Below are 15,133 nucleotides of genomic sequence, written 5' to 3'. Positions count from 1 at the left end.
TTAAACGGGAATAAAAAGGCATTAGCAATGGGTTGCGCGTACAAAAAAAGGTAGCTCGGCAGGAAGAACTAGTGCTGCGCACATATAAAAACTGAAAGGAGCTTGAGGCACCGAGAAAAGGCAGCAGATTCTTGCAGTCACTAGCTAGATGGCCATGCGCCCATGCATGCATGTATGATGCTCTCTTCTCATCAAGAACTAGCAATAGTTGCTCCACTATACCCAAAGTCGATTGGTGATCAAGAAGAAATAAATAGCGTTATACTATAGCAATTTTTAGCTGATACTAGTAGTACACAGTAATATAATTAATGTTGCATCTTATATATTTCTGAATCCTGCCGAATGATAAATAAATTGACAAAGAAGAAGGAACCTGGGGATCGGAGGAGAAGCAAAATGGGGACCAAGTGCCCGCTAAAGCTAAACCATGATCAGCAGGCCGGCGGCAGCTAAGAGTGCCGCCGCGGCAAGGGCAGAGCGCCCCCTCGCCGACGACGCGGCCGACGCCGGCGGCGGCGTCCTGTAATACCAGGGGTACCACGGCAGGATGGGGTTTGGCGGCGGCGGCCCCGGGTACACGGACCCCCCGCCTCCGCCACCCCCGCCACCGCCACCGCCGCCTCCTCCCGCGGGAGGCTGGTAGTAGGGAATGTAGCCCCCCGGCGGCGGCGGGTAGCTCCAGGACGACGACGACGGGGCCGGCGGCGGGTACGCGTACGAGGACGACGAGGACGGCGGCGGCGGCGGGCAGTTGGCGGTCACGGCGGGCGCCGCGGGCGGCGGGAGGCACGGGTAGGGGCAGTCGGCCGGGTACGTGGCGCCGTCGGCGGCCGCGGGCTGCGGCGCCGGGAGGAGGAGGAGCAGCAGCGCGGAGGAGACGAGGAGCCTGCTGCTGCTGCTGCGCGCGGCCGTCGCCATGGCGAGGCGATGGCGAGGCGCGAGGCCGAGGAGGCTGCCAGGAGAGAGTTGGGGGGGGGGGGGGGGGGGGGGATTGGAGATCGTGGTCTGCGCGCAGTGACGAGGCGAGGCGGTGTGCGCTCGCGTGCCCCCCCGCGCGCGCGTAAATAAGGAAAGGATCGCAGCTCGGCTCCGAGCGGTGGCGTGGCGCGCGGAGTGGCAGGCGCGGGGAGCGGACGAAGAGGTGGAGGTGGGGAGCGGGGCGGAACGGTCTGATTGTGTGGTTAAATTTGGGGGTTGGGGATGGCGACCGCCTGTGCGCGCGCCTTGCGCCTCTGCCTGTGGGACCGTTTCGTTGACTAGTCCTGCTGCTTCAGTGCTTTGGTAGACTATGATGTTGCTTTCATGGCTGTCGAGGTCACACTTGCCCGAACCAAACGGTTGATTTTTTTAAAAAAAATTGAAAACAAATAGTATATTTCCTCCGTTTCGCAACACTTGTTGTTTTAAGAGTTAAAGAGGGCAACGAAATAACCAAATTACCCTTAGTCAAACTCGCTCTAATTATGCGTGTTATTAAGTAGGAGAAGTTTAAACAACAGGTATTGAGAAAACGGCGGGAGAAATTGTTTGATGTGTAAGCCAAGAGCGGCTGTGCTAGCGGGCGAGCTTCTCTCGAGGCAAAATGCTGGGAAATCATGGCTGCATGGGATTGGGATGGGATGGGAACCTCTGTTTGCTCCGTCCCACGCTGATAGGTGCCTGGCGCGTTCGCCGGATCTGTGCCGCCGTGCGCGCCAGCATCCGGAGCGGCATGCGGATCCCTTCCGGAACGGGCTCTCCCTGCTCGTGTCGCCCGGCGGGGCAGGTGTCCAGTCCAGGAACCTCGGGTACCCGTCGGCGGTGGCTGAGGAAAGAACTCGATCGATGAGATGAGGCCACGTCCCCGGCGGCCAACGGACCGGAGCGAACCGATCTGCTGTTCGTTTCGTGCGGAGGACTGGCAGATCGTTCGGCGGGTCGGCGCACGCAGTGATGGGGGAGGGAGGCTGTACCTAACAGCAGCAGCGCGGGCGTGCAGGCACCCATGAGCGGCGCCGCCGGCCGGGGCATCTGCACATCTGTCGCCCAGATGACTGCTTCTGCGGCCGCCCGCGCGGAATGTTCAGGTAGAAGAAGGCTCCAAATCCGCTGCTAGCCTGCTACTGCCTTCCAGCACGTCCTAGGAGTAGGACGATCAGACCGGATCGTATCCCCGGCCTTGGTAGGTGGGCCGGGGAATGGAATGATCTCTCTACCGATGATCATGGGATGGATGAACGGTCGGAGAGGAGGAAGCTGACAAAAGGACGGGGGCCGGATGCATGATTGCCGGCCGGCAGGGTTGTCAGAACTCAGGAGAATGAGAAGCTTCTCCTTCCCCTCTCGCTGAATCCAACCGATCCGATCCAACCAGTCTCCCTGCCCACGCCGGCCTGCTCCCGGCTGCGCCAACCCGACGACCTGCGCAGGCTCGCAGGTTCTCACCGTGGCGTGTCTGCCTGCCTGCCGTCTAGCTTCGCCCTTCGTCAGTACCAAAATAATCACTGCTCCGACGAGGAGACCCATCACCGACATCTACCGTGGCGATCGATCGGCCCGGCCGGATGCTGCAAGCTAGCGAACGCCGCCTCCTGATCGGCGGCCGTGGGAGGGAGGAGGAGATGGAGCAACAGCGTAATGGACGCATCATGATCTTCAGAGTTCAGACCTGTTGTAGTGCGGGCGCTGTGGCCTGGAAAGATTAGCTTGGCCCGTGTTGCGTTGCGTACCAGTCCGCTTGAGGAGCAGCCAGGAGGCCAAATAGTCTTCGCTCTGACAAATACTGTACTCTGATTAGGTGCACGGCCGTGCGTGCATGTTTCAATTGGGCCCCTGGCCTTTGCGTTCCGAAGAGTACCTCAGCTCGGCTTCGGCTGGACACTCTCCTCTTTATTTCCTTTTGCAAATTAAGCAGGGCAGCAGGCCAGACGTACGCGAAAAGACTACCACTACTAGCAGCCTTGTTGCTTTGGCCCAGGCGCTACTCCCTCTATTCTAATATTTTTGTAGACCAAGAAGAAGAAAATGATCGCATGTGCACCTATTAAATATCTTATCTGGTTATTATTTTGCTGATTTTATAGAATAATTAGTTTTCAGAATATCTTAGAATGCTTTGCTTTATATTTATATATAAATTTTGAACCATTTCATTTAATATCTTGACGAAGGAAGCAGAGTTTCAACAAACTACGGCCACTTCTGCACCGGCACCGGAATTCTCAAGCACTGCTCTGCTCATCGTTTCGTCGTCGTCATCAGTAACCGGCTCTGCACCGCTGCACGTCACGGAGGACTGCGTGCAGGGAATCGGCCAGTTCGTTTAGCTGCACGTACTACGACTGCCATGGTGATGAAATGCCAAGGACCGGACGGAAGCACGCAACAAATCGTAGGGCAGAACAGTACTTTTCAAACCAGCATTATTGTTCGGCCTTTTGTACTGCATGTTTCACCAGTTTGGTGGCACAGGCACGCAAACGAAAGCGCGCCGCGGCCCTGCCTTTGGGCCTATAAAGGCCGCAAAAAGGGGCCACGCCGCCACGACCTTGTCCAGATGTCCTCTCTCCATTCCATGGATGGGAGTCAGGAAGGAGGCCGACCAGTCAGCAACAACAACCGAGTAGCACATTTTCCAAAAGGTTGACATTCACGAAGAGGATGTGTCACTCTACTTGTTTTCCAAAAGGTAAATCACAAAGAGTTTCATTTACTGAACTAAAAGTAGGGGCAAGAAAAGATGAGTCCTAGAAACTGTCGTAAAAAATAGAAACATTCACTAACAACCGCATCTGGTTCACTTCTAAATTAACCACCTTTCCAGTTCTACCACTATTCTTCTAAATTTATCCTTCTTAGCTTTGCTTCTTACTACATCCTACCAACTGCCGGCTACTCCCTCCGTCCACTAATACAGGGCATTCTAACATTTTTTTGACAGATTAATGAGATAAAAAAATAACGCCTGGTAACCCTTTTTAATACCTTGTTTGGTAGTTATTTTGCTAATTTTACAACTGATTAGGAATAATTACTTTCCAAATAGTTATTTTGCTAATTTTACAACTGGGAATAATTACTTTCCAAAACATCCTAGGATGTCTGATATTTGGGTATAATTTTTGAAACCTTCCATATCTTACATTTCAGACGGAGGGAGAAGGGAGTATTAGGCAGTTACATCGTGTAATACGTGGCAGGCAGGCCCCGGATATGTCCGGATCGGACGCAAATGCGCGCAGGTTTTTCAAGCCCCCAAGTGTCCGAAGGAGATGGAAAAAGAAGTTACAAGGAGACTTGACCCGACGCGATGATACAGTGCACTGTGCACACCACTAGCTACTGGCCGGCTACTGCTAGTCTGGATTAGGTACTGGTAAAACTTAATGCAAACAGACATGGGGACTAATGATAAGTTAAAGCCTTGTTCAGGAACGTCGAACGTACTAACACTGACAGCAACGCCGCAACCACCGTCGGGTCGGCCGAGTGCGACGCCGCCGTCGTCACACACGTACACGTACGGCCTCTCTCCATCATCCCGTGAGGCGCCAACACGTTCGTCCGCAGCACATGCCCGTCGCCGGGTCACATGGACATCTCGTTCTGATGCTTCGCTTCGGCCAGGAACAGTGTTGCGCGTATACCGGCAGACCATGGCGTGTGCAGGCCACCGGAGAAGTACGTGATTTTTGTAGCGACACTGGACTAACCCGTCTCAAATGCAATTTAGTGAGAAATCAGACTAGCCACTAGACAATGTCGATGTGTCGAAATATTCGGTGGTTGGTAGCAGAACTTAGAAGGGGAAAAGATCTTGCAAAAAGGATGTGAGCAAAGTTCCATGTATGTTCTTTTTCTTGATGAATAACGTGCTTCGCGGGAAAAAAAAAGAGAGTGTAAAGTTCTGTACGTGTTAAAGTTTTCTGAAGAAAAGGTAATTTTGTGGACAATAATAGGCAGAAGCTGACCGATTACTGAATTCGTTCCAGGCACCCAAAAGTAACAGCTGAGTAGTTGACATGTAGTCAAGGGTGCCTTCTTAAACTATGGCCATCAGTCAGAGAAAAGAAAAGAAAAGAAAAGGTGGTGCGGGGCGCTTATACAATCCAACGGCCAACATTTTCCCTCTTTTCTAAGTAGTATACGTACATTTATCCTGCCGGCCGGTTTCGGATAAGCTTTCTTATTCCTAGCGTTAACGTTTGCAGAAGTTCTACAAAATGTAGTATACAAATTGAGAAATACCTTAGTTTTTTTTTCTTTGGCACAAAACACATAGAGCTCCCAAAGTTTTTTCACTGGAGAGTCACCTTTTTATTTGAGGAAAAGGTTGTGAAAGGCTTTCTTTTCGAGCGGGAAAAAAAGCTGCATAAGCAAGGTTGCATCTAGGAATAAGAAAAGACAATTGCAAAGACAAAGAATTAAGAAACAAAACGAGACAATTTTAGAGGTCAGATTGCACCACCATGAGAACATGATACCAAAGGTAACCAACCGAGACCGAGACATGCATGGAACATGCTATTCGATTTTGATCAGAGATTTGTATATGTATATATATGTATTGCATAGCCTGATGAACATGTTTCTCCTATGATCATAAACAGATGATGGATTCAACGTAGGTACATGACAAGAACGATTACCAACAGCAACGACATGATGAACAACAAGAATTACCGAGGAAAAAAAATTCTTACCGAATTTATACCCTTCTCTAATCTTATTATTAATGAACACGGTGAAGCGGAATTAAAACGCCATGCGCTTGGTCACCACGGCCCCATCGGTCGATCGGCGATCACAAGGCCAGGGCTCCGGCCACCGCCGCCGCAGCAGCGAAGGCCGCCGCCGCGCGCCACTCGGCGGCGCGGCCGGGCGCGCCGTTGGGCTGGAACCCGGGATCCTGCGGGTAGAGCGTCCCCGGCGGGGTGTTGTAGGACGGCATGTTGGGCGGCGCGTACCACCCGGACGGCGTTGGGTTGTACCCGCCGCCGGGGGTGGACGGCGTCGGGTTGTACCCGCCGCCGGGCGTGTCGGGCGTCGGCTCATACCCGCCTCCCCCCTCCGGCGGCGGCGGGCAGCCGGGCTTCTCCGGGGTCGGCGGCGGGTAGTACTCCGGCGCCGGCGGCGGGTAGTACTCCGGCGCCGGCGGGGGCGTGTACACGGGCGGCGGCGGCGGCGGGTAGTACACCGGCGGCGGCGGGCTGGCGTAGATGCACGGCACGCCGCAGGGGTTGCCGCACGGGTTCCCGCACTTCTCGTCATCGTCGGCCGCCGCCGCGCCGGCGACGAGCAGCAGCACTGCCAGCGCCAGCGTCACCTCGCACGGCCGCGCCCGCCGTGCCATGCCGCCCGATCGCGATCGCTTGAGCCGAACAAGCTTTTCCTTGCAACCGTGTGTCTGTGTGTGTTGCAGAGAGGGGTCGGCCTTGCTCAGTGGAGGGGAGTAGTGGAGTATATGCCGCCGCGCCTCTTCCCTTCTAGCTCGGTTCGGCGCCCTCTTTTCTTTTCTCCTCGACGAGTATAATTCGGGTCGGGTGGTGGTTATAGTGGTCGGCCTCCGCTTTAGCTTTCGGGGTGGAGGTCGTCGTCGTCGTCCTCGCGTCCCCTCCTCTCTTTTCTCGGTGCCAAGCGCCTGCGTTTTTTCTACAGCCTAAGCAGCATACTTGTCCCTGTGACAGCAAGCTACTACGGCCTAATCTAATCTAATCCTTCCTAAGTGTATCTATGCGTCTGCAAGCCTGCAATTATTTCGCGCGGAAAAGGTGACGTGATTTAAACGTCTCCGTTGCCGCTGCGCTGTGTGCCATCTCTCTCTCTCTCTCTCTCTCTCTCTCTCTCTCTCTCTCTCTCGAGTCGATCTCTGAAAGTGATTGGAATATTTTCTCCCTTTGCCGATTTGTTTGGTTTGAACCCGTTTCCTTCAGATGGACCACCCATAGGTCACCAGTTCGTGAGCGGAAGCGTTTTGGATTGCTAGATGCTCCGCTCCCTTTGTTTGTGGCTGTTGTGTTTAGATTAAATTACGCTAGAGATGCCTGGTGATTCAAATTCTTTTCTTCTTCAGAACGTTGGAGCCTACTCATTTGCCGTCTCTTTCTTCTTCTTTAACTTGTGATGGTGATGGAATTGTGAGAGCCGTTGCGCCTTAGCACCGGTGTCCACGCGTGGCAGCCTCGCAGATTGACAATTAGCACCATAAAACTTTTTTTTTCCAGGACATGCATTGCATCGTATTTCATCAAGAGATGCTCCATTTCAAATTATCTCTTGATTTTTGGCGAATATGGTAAAATTTCCAAGGGACGAGTCTCCTCTGAGGTAACTACATTTGACATCAGAGGGAAGTTATAAGCGTTGCATTATTGTCGAATTCAGGGAAAAGACTAGCTAGTCATCAACCGTTGCTGCTGGGTCAGTAGCCATTACTGTCTTGTACTGACTGGGGAGGTGAGACACACACCAGAAATGGATAGGTCACTGCCTAGCCATACGACATCACACCAGTCTCTGTACTAACCCACTTTCGTTGGAGTAGATAGATAGTAATGAATAAGCATTGTAGCTTTCCTCATGGATTCTTTTTTTGAGTGCCTGTCTCACAGTCACAGGTATCGTAAGACGAACACTGGCTACTCACAAGAGTGGAGCAACTTGTTATGAAATGTAGCTTAGAATAGCACATACTCTCTCCCACTCCCCTCTCACAAATCTTGTATGCAACAATCTCCCGTTTCATGATACAAAGTACAGGCCTGCATCTTGCTTGCCGGAGTTTACATAAAAAAAATTGTTCATCTGAAAGGGGACAGAAGAGGTGCTGGTAACAAAAACGTAGATCATTTCTACCCATGGTTTAGATAAGTGAAGTGCTTTCATTTTCATTCATGTGTTGTTCATCTTAATTCCAGTTTATGCAGCTCGCAGCCCGGAGATGGTTTATAGCCAAAAGGTCAATCAAATTCGACTAGCAAGTCCAGCGTTCACCGATTACCACAAGCGGATTCTTTCTTGCTTCCACCTTCCCCCATTGGAAAACAGCAGCTTCCATACAAGATGATATCAAGTGACAGTACACAGGGATCCTACTAAAAGTTCAGAGCCCATAACAAGAAGGAATTTTATTTGATTCCAGCTGTATCTGCTGAAACAGGATTACATGAATGAAGCTAAAGAACTACTGCAGGGGAGGGGGGAAAGAAAAGGAAAAACAAGAGAAAAAGGCCTCTCTGCTAGATTGTCCAGAGCTACATGTATGTATACATGAAACGAAGGCCTAGAATCATATTCAGAAATTCAGGCAGCGTGGTATGAATCTGAACTGAACAACTGCTGCGGCCGTGGGCGAGTCACCGCAAAAGCACCAAGAAAGCAGAGAGCGCGGCGAGCAGCGGCAGCCATGCCACCGCGCTGCTGCCGACAGGGCACGCCCCCGACGGGAGGAACCCCGGATCCTGGGGGAACATCGCCGTCGACGGCGGCGGCGGCGGCGTCATCCAGGGGAACGGCCCCGTGGAGGCCCCGGCCGGCCGCACCGGGCAGAAGGGGAACGGCGACGCGGTCCCCGGCGGCAAGAGCGTCGTGATGCCGCCGTCGTCCGCGGCGCAGGCGGCCGAACAGAGCCACACGGCCGCGACCAGCAGGACTGCTGGCCGCAGGGACGGCGGCATCCTCGCTTCGCTCGTCGGAGCTTTTTGGCCAGTGACGATGAGGTTGTACGGGTGTGTAGTGTAGACGAAGAAGACGTCTTTAATCCGGCGTGCCAATTGGCTAAGAATATAGTTTGGAGACCGGGATGCCGGCCTGGAGTTGCTGCTGGCCGTCTGATGCCGATCGGAGGGCCTTCAGTGGCGCTGATGCGGCACTGCCGGGCTGCTACAGTACAGAGCTGCTGTTCATGATTTCTCTGTCAGAGTATGCGCGTAATCACGGTAGTAAATCTGATCCGCTGATGGTGATTGTCCAGTTTCATCTCTGATTACCTCTGGAGACTGATGTAACTGAGTGTCGGTGCCGCGTCTCGTTGCAACGGTGCCAATCTTCCTACAGGTGAGAGGTCAGACCTTGGACGATGGTAACTGACAGCGACGATCACAACTGACATCCATGGACTGCAGTACTAAACTGGGCTACAGTTTACATTGCAGGCAAGGAAAATTTGACCTGACATTAGCGTGCAAATGGCCGATCGAGGTGTTAAACCCAAACTGATCAAACTGCAGTTTCTTTCGAGGCGTGATCAGATCTCAATGGGACAGTCCACCAAACGTCAATCTGGCTTGTCTTTTTTCAGAGAGAGAAGTGTAGTGTAGCCTCACTTAATGATCTGCAAACAAAAGCAGCAATCATCCTCCCACCTTGAATTAATGGAAGTATAAAGCTGATGTGATTCAGGCGACCTCCTTTCCTAGATCACTTCACAAGCACGGGAGTGACTAGTCAGCATTGCTCAACAGCTCTGAAGTCGGTGACATGGCAATTAGAGAGGCGCTGCCTTTTGCTTGACTCCTCATCTGCAGCTCCAGTCGCCTCAAAGTGGAGTCCCTTTTTTTTCTAAATTCCAATCATGCATCCAGGATACTGAAGCAAAGGCTCGGCTCTGAAAAGTGACGGATCAAGAAATCAGGTTACTGCAGCTGAGCACGAGCCTGCAGTTAACGGCAGGGAGAAATTGGTTGGTTGTGATGTGAGGCACACTGATATGCAAGGCAAATTGGCAGGGGCTTTGGAGCATCTGCAAGAGGGGCACAAGGGGAAGCAGGCCTAGGATGGGGACTGGCCACCAGCAGCAGCACTGAACTGATGGATGGCGTGGTGTGCATGCTTCACAATGCAGACTGGCCTGTGGGCACTTAAGGCTGGCTGGGAGAGACAAGCACTCCAAATCCAAGAGGGTACTTGATCGAATAGTTCATCAGGGCTGGGTTGGGAAAGCCAAGTGGGCAACAACCTCTTCCGGTCTTCCTCTCCTCCACTGGAAAGTAGCAGCAAGCAAGCGTATTTGGTGATCCCTCCCCTACCCTACCATATCCTTCCAGTCCAGGATAGACAGGGGCATGTATGATGCGTGGGTGTCCCTTATCTTTGCCTGCAGGCAAGCGGTTTTTTCTTTTCGTTTTCTTTTTCGGCCATGCATGCTGCTTTTCTTCCAGAAAATGGTAGCACAATGCATATGCTGGTACCTTTATGAATTAGTGATTTTCCTTTTCGGCCATTTATGCAGTGCTTTTCAATGATATTATTTTTTTTTCTTTTCTGTCATGGCATGAATGGCGTGGCATTGCATGAACATGAAACATGCAGGTCTAGTGCCAAGCAAGAGGATGAATGAAAGAGAAACTCTAACAGCCAATTCTTCGGTTTTTTACTTTTTGCCTTTAAAAGGTTTAAAAGGTCATCGAGAGGATGAGAGTTCCCACCTGGATAATTTTCCAATGACACTAGCCAGGTCAGAAATGGAAGGCGCGGTTACATGATCGGGGCATAAGCCCTAGAAATACAAACCACAAATCACGGATCATGTCGTGATCGGTCAAAAGAGTTTGAAGCCTCGAGCGTCTTTCAACCGTTGCTGTCTGCCGCAGCGGTTTCTTTGACTGATTCACCATCCATATCTTTGGTACAGTGCAGTTTATAATCTTCCTTTTGCTGGTGGAATCCCGTGCAGATTTCTGAACCAGACTTTTCACTCGAGGATATGCGTCTCTGGAGAGCTCCCCTTTTCGTTTTCTCTTTCTGTAGATGCCTGTTGCTAGTGCGGTGGGTGTCGGTTGTGACGTCACGTCAAAGAAAAGGTGGGCCATGGTGCGAGGATTTGCGTCCAATTTTTGCTGCGAAGATTGATCTGAAAATAATAGAGAGGAAAAAGGCGCAAGGTTTTACCCGGTAAATAGCCTGGAGCGGGCCGCGGCTACGATACTGTAGTAGAGATTTGATTTGGTAAGGCCTGAGGGTCATTAGACTAAAATTTGCGGAAATAATCGAGATCGTGACCTCGAGGCAAAGCATCACAGAAGCTTTTTTCTTCCTTTTGGGCTTCGTTTTCTCTTTCTTCCACTGCTTCCGGCCCATGATTCGTCAACCAAGTGCTTATAGTTATATGGTGCATGGGGTTCCGTGTAAAGAAAGGTTCAAGTGAAGAAGTCTGTAGTTTTCAAATTAACTATCCAAATTAAATTCTGATTACATCATCATCATGTTTCTAATGATGATATCTTCAGAATAAGACTACATTTGAACAAAATTTAAGCTGGAGCAATTATTCCAGCTTCAAAATAATATTGTTCTTCTTACAGAAAAATGTTCCATTTTAAAAATTATTTAAATATAGTCAATTGAGATCTTATTTTGAAGATTTTATCATAAAAAATTCAATAGTGCATTCGCAATTTAATTTGAATATTTCAGTTGAAAATTACGAATTTATTTCCTTCAAATCTACCTATTGTATGTATCCTCGGGAGGTGCGCGTGTGGGCCAGCTATTTCTGCGATGACTGAGCTGGCAGTCACGCGCGTTACCTGGAAGAGCCCCTAAAATTTGTCTCCAAGAGCATACCTGATAGAGCCCAGTAGCCCACTGAGCCGAAAATCTGTTTGGGCCAAATGGAATGTGAAGAAGGCCGTGCGAGACCCTTGCGAATCCGTAGCCCAACCCAATCTGATAATATATGCTTTTGGACTAGTATAATCACCTTCTTTTTTCTTCGTTTCTTTTTATTTTTTCTTGGTCATTTTATGTTTTATGCAACTCACACCACTATAGTATGTCTTGTCCCACCCACATATCACATAGAGGCTATTTCATAGCACTTATGCTTCTTGGCGTAGAAGCAGTTTGATGCTTATGGTTGTGATTGGTAGGACCCAGACTTGCATAGTGCAGAGGTTTGGGTGTTTGGTAATCTGAATAGATACGTTAACCAGGCTTCGATTGTGCAAATAGCTCTGCAGTGGAAAACGCGGATAAGGCTCGTCTCTGGTTGTGCAGGCTGCGCAAGGCTCCGATTGGTTAAGTTTCGACCCCAATCTAGGTACAACAGTGCAACCCAGGGGGAGCAATACAACCATCCAAATAAAATCTTAAACGGGTTTGAGCTGGCCCTGGATAACTGCTAACGAGATGAGAAATAGACCACGCATATGATGACTAGAGAGAGAAGCATGCACGATGCTTCGTTCAAACGACCTACAGTCTTTGCATTCAACAACCTGCAACTGGATTGGGTTCTTCTTCCGTGGGGACCGAGGTGACTTGATGGTACACAGTGTAATCACGAGGCAGAAGCGTACGATCTCAGTTAGTCTGCACCATAAGACTATTCATAATGGAAGTTTCATGGGGTGTTTCATGGCATTAATTAGCCTGCCACATCAGCAATTTAGATGACATGGCACATCATTTAAGAAGTAAGAGTTTTATGGAGTTTCATGAGGATGAAACTATGTTAACCCATTTCCAAGAATTTGGAAACCGTGTGAAACCTCCATTGAGAGTGTTTTGTTTCATCTTCACACAATTGAGTAAATCCTATTGGTTATTTATTTGCAGCATTTAAGTAGTATGTTGGCATATGAAATAGTGAGATGAAACTCTCTATTGAGAGAGGGTGTTTCATCCTTCTACAAAGTTGACGTAGCATTCTTGGAAATATGAACATGAAACCCCCATTGTGATTAGCCTAAGCCCATCTCCTCCTGATGGCCACACGGTGGCTGGCCGGGAGCGGCGGCGGTGACAGCAAGATGCAAGGCGGCAGCGGTGAAAATGAAGAAGCAATAGAAGACAAAAGAAGATGTGAGACGAATCACCCTCGCCCAGATGGCCACCGATAGCTAAGCCAGCCTGCCTGCATTGGTTACTTGAGGCACCCAATAATTTTAAATAAATTTCGTTTCATTCAAACACCTAGGTGCCTCTCCGTAAAGTGCTTATGAGCTTTATTTTTTATGGACCTCATCAGAAAAACAATATTTTACAATCTCTACCCTTCTGTAACCTTATTCATTCAGCCCTTTTAAAAATATTAATAATAGGCACAAAGATCATTTGCTACTAAAAAATTTATTATAAGCTCACATCTTTTTAAGGTTATTATAAATCTCTCCAAATAAGAGGCTTATAGGCGTATATGGTTCAAGTAACCAAACAGGCTCTTATTTACGTTCCAAGTAAGCCAGGCCAGCAGACTACTTTTGCACTCCGTAAGCCTAGCTACGTAAGCTATACAGGATACCAAACAGAGCTAGACTGCATAGTGGAAGCCTGGCTAGAGGGTAGCCACCATACCAATCACACCCTTCCTGTACTGTATATCTACAGACTCCAGAGAACGTACTGCCATGCCGAGCACATCTCGTCGCCCGTCGGGATCAATACAAGCTGTACGTGGCTACTAGCCCTCCTGCCTTGATGTGACTGGGCCGCACCAGGCGGTGGGACTGGGGTGCGCCGTGGCGCCGTGCGCGTGCGGCGCAGACCGACTTGACCCGGCCGCGCCTGCTATTGGCTGGACCGGGTCTCCGGCGACGACCTGACCTGTCGTCGTCGCAGCCGCAGCCGGTCGTCGTGAGTTGTCTCGCACGGCGAGGTATTGCGCCACAGCACCGATGGCCTGATAGCGCAGTGTCGTTGCCAACAAATACTGCACACTCGCACAGGCCAAGACCGCAGTTCAGTCTTGCAAAAGAACAGAGCTTGGTGTGTGCGCGCGCACGAGGGGCCGGCCATGGCGAGGACTCTGCTCCAGCCCAAGGCCGATCCCGCAGCCGCGTTCGTCCACGCCGGAGCGCCGGCGGCCTCCGCCCTCCTTATCGTCGCCGTCGTCGTTGCCGTCGCCGCGATCGTCGTCTCCCTCTGCACCAGCGGCAAGAACGCCAGGCCGCGGAAGCAGCGGCGGTCGTCCCTGGCGCCGGCCCCGCAGGAGCACCAGGACAGCGGCGCCGGCGCCGGCGCCGGCAGGAGCAAGCCGCAGCTGCTCGCCAGCCTCAGCGGCATCGGCGTCAAGGCGGCCGCGGTGGCCAAGATGGTCTCGTGGAACCGCCGGTCGCCGCCGGCGTCGGGCGGGTGGAGCAGCAACGACGACGACGACGTTGGCGCAGTCGAGGAGGAAGAGGCGCTGTGGAAGAAGACCATCATCATGGGCGGCAAGTGCCGTCCGCTCGAGTCCTCCGGCCACATTGCCTACGACTCCGACGGCAACCCGCTGCAGCCACCGCCGCCGGCCCCTGTCGAGAAGGATGCCGCCGACGAGGCTTAGCTTAAGTGCTTAACAACTGCGCGCGCGCACGAACGTGCACGTGCAGTTGAGTGAGAGTTTGATCTGCAAGGTGTGTTGAGGTGTTGCCGCGTCAAATCGTCCGTGCGAGTGCGAGTAGCCGTGCGTGCCAGCTAGCTTGACCCGTGTCTCCACGGATTCGGGTTAACCTCGTCGAGTCGAAGTGGCCATCGGTATCGATCTGAATCATCTGATGAAGCGTTTCGCCTTTTCTTCAAACAGAATCAAATTGATGCTAGAGATCAGTAAGTATTCCGGGCTACTATATCTCATGATCATATTCTTCTGAAATAGGATACTGAATCAGACGCTTAAGTACATGCACACATCCTATGAACAACATGAGAGATTTAGGAGGGTGTTTGGTTCCTCGGTACTAATAGTCACGTCACGTCGGATGTTTGACACCAATTAGAAATATTAAATAGAGGCTAATTATAAAATCAATTGCATAAATTAAGATTGATTTGCGATATGATTCCATTAAATTTAATTAGTCCGTGATTTGATAATGTTGTGCTACAGTAAATATATGCTAATGATGGATTAATTAGATTTAATAGATTCGTCTGGTGAATTAGTCTCCATTTATGCAACTAGTTTTATAGTTAGCCCATATTTATTCCTTCTAATATACAAACATCCAATGCGATCCGGGATTAAAAATGAGTCTCTGGATCCAAACAGTCCCTCAGCCTGCAAGGGATGGCAACTAGTACCCGAAATCCGATGGGCTTTTAGTTTTACTCCATTAGGATACAGGTTTAGATCAACTTTTAGAGTCGTGGGTTCGTTAACGGACAAGAAGTTCTATCCGTTGGGTTTATAGGCACGGGTTAGTTCCTATAGTATCCAAACCCGTAAACCCGT

The 15,133-nt window shown here is 50.7% G+C and overlaps 4 protein-coding genes across 4 annotated transcripts; 1 reads left to right on the top strand and 3 right to left on the bottom strand.

The window, feature by feature from the left end:
• Positions 1-236: 236 nt before the first annotated feature.
• Positions 237-943, bottom strand: LOC112892103 (leucine-rich repeat extensin-like protein 6). Its single transcript, XM_025959180.1, has one exon. The coding sequence runs from the start codon at positions 919-921 to the stop codon at positions 424-426; it is 498 nt and encodes a 165-aa protein (XP_025814965.1). The 5' UTR covers positions 922-943; the 3' UTR covers positions 237-423.
• A 4,560-nt stretch (positions 944-5,503) lies between these two features.
• Positions 5,504-6,614, bottom strand: LOC112894080 (extensin-like). Its single transcript, XM_025961675.1, has one exon. The coding sequence runs from the start codon at positions 6,332-6,334 to the stop codon at positions 5,786-5,788; it is 549 nt and encodes a 182-aa protein (XP_025817460.1). The 5' UTR covers positions 6,335-6,614; the 3' UTR covers positions 5,504-5,785.
• Positions 6,615-8,076: 1,462 nt separating this feature from the next.
• Positions 8,077-9,245, bottom strand: LOC112894607. Its single transcript, XM_025962371.1, has 2 exons — positions 8,970-9,245; positions 8,077-8,875 (listed from the first exon to the last, which is right to left on the bottom strand). Exon 2 carries the CDS (start codon positions 8,655-8,657, stop codon positions 8,337-8,339), a length of 321 nt encoding a protein of 106 aa, XP_025818156.1. The 5' UTR covers positions 8,658-8,875; positions 8,970-9,245; the 3' UTR covers positions 8,077-8,336.
• Positions 9,246-13,643: 4,398 nt separating this feature from the next.
• LOC112891405 lies at positions 13,644-14,523 on the top strand. Its single transcript, XM_025958251.1, has one exon. The coding sequence runs from the start codon at positions 13,715-13,717 to the stop codon at positions 14,243-14,245; it is 531 nt and encodes a 176-aa protein (XP_025814036.1). The 5' UTR covers positions 13,644-13,714; the 3' UTR covers positions 14,246-14,523.
• Positions 14,524-15,133: the final 610 nt, after the last annotated feature.

This window comes from Panicum hallii, chromosome 5 (assembly GCF_002211085.1).
Source record: "Panicum hallii strain FIL2 chromosome 5, PHallii_v3.1, whole genome shotgun sequence".
NCBI lineage: Eukaryota > Viridiplantae > Streptophyta > Magnoliopsida > Poales > Poaceae > Panicum > Panicum hallii.
This window is presented reverse-complemented; position numbering and strand designations above follow the sequence as displayed.